At 38.4% G+C, this 7,212-nt stretch overlaps 1 protein-coding gene across 1 annotated transcript; it reads left to right on the forward strand.

Annotated features, from left to right (window-relative positions):
* Nucleotides 1-1,291: 1,291 nt before the first annotated feature.
* On the forward strand, nt 1,292-6,485 carry LOC136393049 (doublesex- and mab-3-related transcription factor A1-like). The gene is made up of 2 exons (XM_066365714.1): nt 1,292-2,210; nt 5,662-6,485. The coding sequence occupies exons 1-2, from the start codon at nt 1,376-1,378 to the stop codon at nt 6,483-6,485; spliced, it is 1,659 nt and encodes a 552-aa protein (XP_066221811.1). The 5' UTR covers nt 1,292-1,375.
* Nucleotides 6,486-7,212: the final 727 nt, after the last annotated feature.

Genomic DNA, 7,212 nt, shown 5'->3' on the forward strand with positions numbered 1-7,212 from the left:
GAGAACCTTGAACAAGGATACAGAGGTGTGAATAAGTTTGGATATTACAGAATTTGCTGAGGTTAGGAGTTTTTAGCGTGGTAGTTCTAAACTTTGGTTGCATATAATATCACCTTGAAGTTTAAAAAACTCAGACCAAAAGATTCAGAATACTTAGATATGAGTGACTATATCTTTTAAAAGTCCCCTAGGTAGTTCTGATGCTTAGGAAGGGTAGCAGAGCTCAATGATAGGATATCACCATGTGGATATAAGAGGATGCTGATGGTAGTGATGATGTGAAGTGGGCAGGCAGGAGAACGCCCAGATTGCCTTAGCAGTGTATTCCCTGAATACTGGGCATCAATAGGTAGAATGGTAAGATGTCATCATTACTCTCCATCTGAGGGCTAGAATATGAATTGTCTGTCAAAGCAGTTGAAGATTATTTTAAGAATGACAAAGCCCTGACTCTCCTTTCCATTAAGTACAAACACTCATGAATTTTCTGCCTCAGATGATCTTTTGGTTTAAAGCAGTGTGATCATATCTTATGACTAAAGGCATTAGAAGTATACTTCAACAATATATAAATATTTTATGATATCGTATTTAAAGTATGGTCTCTAAATGACCTTCTCCAATACTTTACAACAGAAATGTGAAGTATTTTTGAACCAGCTTTAACACAATTGTTAATAAATAGTTCCAGATAAGAACTGAATAAAGGCTTCTTTGAAAGGTAACATTTAATAATGCATGGTATCCAAATTTGCATGTCTAAATAAACAAAATACACAAGAAGAATCTGAATGTAAATCAATTCCTTAAATTTTTACCCATTGTTTTGACAAAGCCCTGACTCATTTGAAACAAAGCATCTTTCAGGTGGGTAACATTTGCAGCCTGCCAAGCTGTGCTTTCTCATTAACATTGACCATGCTATACCTTCCTGAAAACCTCATCTGGGAAAAGGAAAGAACCGAACTCCACATTTCAAATCTTCAAACTTGCTTAGAAACGTGAAACTGGGGAAAGGAGAACTTAAAATATTGCTTAATTTGAGGTCAGTAAAACGCATGGGCGAACTCGAAGATTATTTTACAAAAATAAACGTTGAGGAATTCAAGGGGGGAGCAAGTGGGAGAAAAGGGCTTCTTTGGGGAATAGGTATTGGTAGCCTATCATGAAGGTTTCCTGTGTCTCTCATCGCCCCTCCTCCCAGACGGCCCCCACTTTCCGCCCCGGGCCTTCCCGCTCCGGTGCTGCAGAGCTTGGCCCGCAGCCCCGGTGGGCGGGGTGGCTTCTCCAGGTCTCCCTTTGGCTCCGCAGGCTCACAGAGCATAGAAGCTTCACTTAGCGCCCCGGGACTGTAAGAAGCTCACTGGACATCTGCATGTTAGAGCCTCCAGCTCCAGGAAGCGGTGATCCCCAACTCACTGAGAAACTGTGTCAAACTTTGTGTGCGGGTGAGAGGCAGCGGGACCACGGCCGGTCCCCCTGGCCCGCGCTTCCCGGCCGGCTGAGCTGTGGACAGCGCACTTTCCTGTGGCTAACCCTCTCCGGACGCCTCTCGGGAATGGAGCAGTCCCACTGTGGTAGCAGAGATCGCAGCGGCAACGGGCGACCTCACCTGGCCCCGGGGCTGGTGGCAGCGGCCCCTCCGCGCCCGTCATCGGCGTTGCCGGTACCCCCAGGGATACCGCTTCCTCCAACTTTCCTGCGGCCTCCCAGCCTCTTTCTGCGGACAGCCGCGGCCGCCGCCTCCACGGCGGGAAGCGGAGGCTGCCCGCCCGCTCCTGGGCTGCAGGGGCCGGTGGGCACGCTGGGCTGCGGCTACCCGCGGACTCCCAAGTGCGCCCGTTGTCGCAACCACGGCGTCGTGTCGGCGCTCAAGGGCCACAAGCGCTTCTGCCGCTGGAGGGACTGCGCTTGTGCCAAGTGCACCCTGATTGCTGAGCGCCAGCGCGTCATGGCCGCCCAGGTGGCGCTGCGCCGGCAGCAGGCCCAGGAGGAGAGTGAGGCCCGAGGGCTGCAGAAGTTCCTGTACGCTAGTCACTCGGGGCCCGAGGTTCGGACCTCCGGAAGCAGCAGCAGAACCGAGAATTCCCAGGCGCCGAGCGTCCCCGCGGAGGTGACTGCTCTGGGACTGGATGCCTTGAGACAGGCTGGTGGTCTGGGGACCCCTGCTTTCGAGGGTTTACAGCCAGATTACACAGAGGAAAAACAAGGTGAGTTTGCCTTTTATTTCCTCTTTGCAAAAGAAGAAATAATTGTTTTGGAGAAAAACTTTTTGAAACAAGCAGCTGTGCCCTGGAGACGGGCAATAAAAGTTTAGATGAAGAAACTTTTGTTTAAGTTCTGGGAAATCGCTTTGCACTATGACGTTAATGGGTGGTTGAGACCCATCACATTCACTTTGAAAAAGCTTTCTGTTCCTCAAGGTGATAGGATTAGATAATGAAAAAGGGAAAGGTGAGTCATCAGCTGAGCAACTCTTGTTAGGAATGGAGTTTGCACCCTAATTTCTATAACTTTGTGTGAGTAGAACTTCCTAAATGAGCATCCAGTGAAGAGCCTATTAGTGAGAGGAGCTGCATTTTGAGTTTGCTCTACTGTTTTCATATGTAAAACTGGAGTTAATCTTCTGATCTTATGTGGGAAACTCATTGATAGTTGAGAGTACGGTTCTTTACCTGTGGGACAAATTTTTGGAGCCAGCCAGTAGTGGGAAAGAGACTGAAATCTACCAAAGCTGCTTTTTATGCCATTCGCTTCAAATTTTTAGGCGTTCCACGCCAATCCCCATTTGTCAGTCTCTTAAATTCTGGAATGCTCTAATATTTGACGTTTCAACTCTTCTCATAGGGGGAAAAAAATAACAAACTTTTCCAGATATGTAAAAATAGCGAAAAAAATTTCAAAGTCCAATATTGGGGATTTCTTGTCGAAGGAGTTTTAATTATTTTCTCTTACTTATCAACTACAAATCACTTTCATAAACCGTGTTAGGAGATATATATTTGGCTACAGTTATCCCAAATTAACTTTTCCTGCTAGTGTAAATCCCACTGTATTTTACTGAATTTGATAGTTCTTCACAGGGCCCAGTAGCAGAGTGTTATTTTAGTGTTTTTGTATAAATCCAAGACAGATTGTATCAGATGAAATTATACAATAATGATACAGTAAGTTATTAATTCATAAAATGCCCCTGGATTGTGAAAATTGAAGATCTTAAATCACAGGATGTACTTTTGAAAAAAAAGACTATCTCTGTATTTTAATAAGGTATATATAATTTTTTACTTATGCCATTTTTTGCCCATGTTCTAGTTTATTTCAGTGGACAAAATAGATTTTACACATTTCTCATGAAAAATCAAAGAGGGTTGAAGAACAAAGTTATTAAACAAAATAGCTATAAAAGAGAAGTAAAAGTTAAAATTCTGTTAACTAAATTGACAGATTTGGCTGACAACCCTCTGATAGATACCAACTTATATGTTTTTCTTGGAGGGGTACCAAACCGTTCTGTTTTATAGGGTCAATTATTTTCCTTTATTGTTTGCCTCAGTTGACCTTGTTTTTGAAAGACTAGTTTCATGGCTTTTCTAAACTGACTGCCTCCTCTTACACAATGTCCATGTACCATAGGAAGGTATTCTATTTAATTTACTCATTCATGAGACAAAGACTAACGGTGATTCAGAGGTGAATATGATATTCTTATGCAAAAGAACCTTATATTCAAAATGAGGAAACTGTTTTTCAAAAAACTACAAGATGTGATATACAGTGATAAAAATAAAGAAGTAAAATGAGCTCTAGGAGCTGAGAAAACAGATTACATAAATGATATCAGTATTTTAAAGACACCTTATTGTCTAGTTTCATGCAATCAGTATTTCATTGCATTATATTATATTCCATGAGTACAATGTAATAACAAAAATATACATAAATTGCTTTAGAGATGATATTTTGATACTTCGCATGTTCAGGGGATCTTATTTAGTGAATCATACTTATAATTAAAATGGAATGGCAGACTAATGCCAATTCATCTCCACCTGGCAGACCTCATTAGTGGACTTTTATTGTTTTATTCAAAGTTGAAAATACTAGAGTCTAGAGTCTTTGTAATTTTTCAGGAGCAACATCTTTTCTTTAGTTATATGTTTTATATCAAAACAGCTTAATGATCAAAGTGTTAAACTGTATACTTACTTTAATTTTATAATACACCATAGATATTTCTGAAGAATTTGGGACATCTCTTTTAGAAAACATAAGTGTTTTGAAAATTGTGGTTGAAATAACTGCTTTAGGCAATATTTGATCAACTTTGTAGAAGAAGAAAGTTTGACTGAAATATTCTCACCACCCCTTGACAATTTACTCTTTTAAAATGGAAATAGAGATAAAATATGTTTATAGGATAAACCAAAGTAGAAACTATTTAGTAAATATATGCATTATTATTTTCTTAAAGATATTCTTGTTTTATTAATATTCATATGCTCAACTTGCTGAGGTAGAAAAATGAGATTGTTGTGTAAAAATGTGCTTGGAAAATTTCCCTTAATATTGGAAGGGAGTTAAGATTTGAGGCAATGCTTAGTATGTTATTTTTAGCACATATTTTTAAGATCCATACAGATTGCAATAGTACAATAATGCAGTTTCCAGTTTTCTGTTAGAAACAATTTGACTAACCTGATTTCTTGATATTTTCCTAGGGGTTGGAAAAAAAAGTTCTTATTTCACAGAGGATTATAAAAAATACCAACTGTTATCAACTCTCACATAAATTGATATATGTGACTGGTATGACTTGACAATGGTATTGCAGTAGTCAAAATGAAGTACACAATTTTGTTTTTATTATTATATATTTTAAATTATTCAGGTAACTTAATTGGAATCTGAAACATGAGCATTAAAAAACCAAGAACAAAAATACAGCATTAGTTATTAAAATGTTCATTTTCATTCTAAGATTCTCTTCTTTTGATTTTTTATCTAAACATAACTATTTTTTTTAGTTCTTTTTTCATGGGGTCATTGATAAGAAAAAATACCTGGATAACAACAAAACTAGGGTAACATTTAGTAAGACCTCAAATTTCCAAGGCAGGGCAAACAGGGTGAGATGTTGGTGTTACATCAACAGTTTAGGGTAACAGCAGACTTTCATATTTGACTCCTAAATAGCTACTGCATTGACATATTATATAATTTTATAATCTTGATATGGCATAATCAATAGCATTTTTCCACTGTTCCAACACTGGCACTTCAGAACGATCTTCTAAAATTCTTATTCAATAAAATTTCTTACAGTAAACAAGTATTACTAATATTCTATGAGGAAATGAATTATTTTATCCAGATTATTTTCTTCTTTTTTATTGAATTTATTGAGGTGAAACTGGTTAATAAAATTATACAGGTTTCCAATGCACAATTCTACAACACCTCTTCTGTACACTATATTGTGTGTTCACCAACCCAAGTCAAGTCTATGTCCATCATTATCCCAGCTATATCATACCTTCCTCTACCACCTATACCGCCCTCTTCCCTCAGCAATCACCACAGCATTATTTTTGAATAAGCAGCACTGTTTTGGGAAGTTTTTCCTTTATTTCATTTCTTTTTTTTTTTCTTTTTCCCCAGAACAAAAAGAGAGTAAATGTGACTCATGCCAGAGTGGACAAAAAGAACCAGTCTCCAAATCCCATCATCTTATCCTGGGATCATCTCCTCAGTCTATTGGTGTCATTGGAAAGCAAAATTTTAGGTCATCTATTTCAGAAAATTCAAACAAGGATGATAGCAGTCTGTCTCCTCACCGGGGAGAGCAATCAGGAGGTGAAGAGAGTCCCAAGTCTCTCTCATCCTCTGATCTGGAATCAGGAAATGAAAGTGAGTGGGCCAAAAAAATCACTGCTACCAGATCCAGATTTCCCTCAGTATCCTCAAGACCAAGAGATCCTCTTGATATCCTTACCAAGATTTTCCCAAGTTACAGGCGTAACCGGTTAGAAGGCATTCTACAATTCTGCAGAGGGGATGTGGTCCAAGCTATTGAACAGGTCCTAAATGGGAAAGATCACCAACCAGACACCAAGGACCTAGCAAGCTCAGGAGAATTAGGAAATACAGCTTCCCAGAGAGCATCAAATTTTAGTTTAGCTGGAATTGGTTTTGGAAGTAAATCAGCTTTCTCCCCTCTGCAAACCACTTCTGCTTCTTATGGAGGTGATTCAAGTCCCAGACTAAGTATCAGTCCATTACGGCTAGCATATTCCTCTCCAGGAAGGGGGCTGTCTGGTTTCGTGTCTCCCTACCTAACTCCTGGGTTGGTACCGGCGTTGCCTTTTCACCCAGTGTTGGATTATGCCTTTTCTGGGATGATTAGGGATTCTTCCTACCTTTCCACTAAAGATTCTATAACTGGTAGCAGGCTTTATTCCAGGCTGAATCAAGACAATATTTAATACATCTGCTGCCTATTATCCCTTTCTGGAGTGTTTCTAGAAGGGATACAATACCATCCACACACCTACACCCACACTTCATCTATTAATGTGTTCACTATGTATGTGAGTGGATTACCAGGCCTTGAAGATGCTGGGTTTTTTTGTGTTTTTTTTTACAAGCAGTATAATAAATGTTCAGATCTAAAGACTTCATTAGCATTTATTAAGTGAAAGAAGTATTTAAGCATTATATGTGCCTTGAATGAAGCCATTTCAAGAAATAGTTTTATTTTATACTGAGTTTTCTCTCTAAAATATACATTGTGAAATTTCTATTTTAAAACTATACTTGTTTTCATTTTATTTAAAAATGAACTATATAGTTATAAAATATATTTGTAAGTATGAAACAATCCACTATATAAAATTAACCAAAAGGAAGAATTGGAAAATTGAGGTACATCTAAATAATTATTGTTTTAAACTTTTTCTTTCCTTCTAATTCTTTGTACACTGGAGAGGAAAGTTATACAGAAATGTTTTAAAATATTTTATTCACATATAAATGATTAGTAAAACGTAAAACTTTTGAAAATTTTAAATTTCTTAATTTTAATAAATGTCTCATTTTTCATTTACACCTGTCATTTGTGATGACAGTGCCATAAATAAAACGTTTCTCTTTAAAGTGAATGTTGTGAATTACACAGACTAATGAAGTCAATTTTAGGAAATGAGACTCCGC

Source organism: Saccopteryx leptura, chromosome 2 (genome assembly GCF_036850995.1).
Source record: "Saccopteryx leptura isolate mSacLep1 chromosome 2, mSacLep1_pri_phased_curated, whole genome shotgun sequence".
In the NCBI taxonomy this organism is placed as follows: Eukaryota; Metazoa; Chordata; class Mammalia; order Chiroptera; family Emballonuridae; genus Saccopteryx; species Saccopteryx leptura.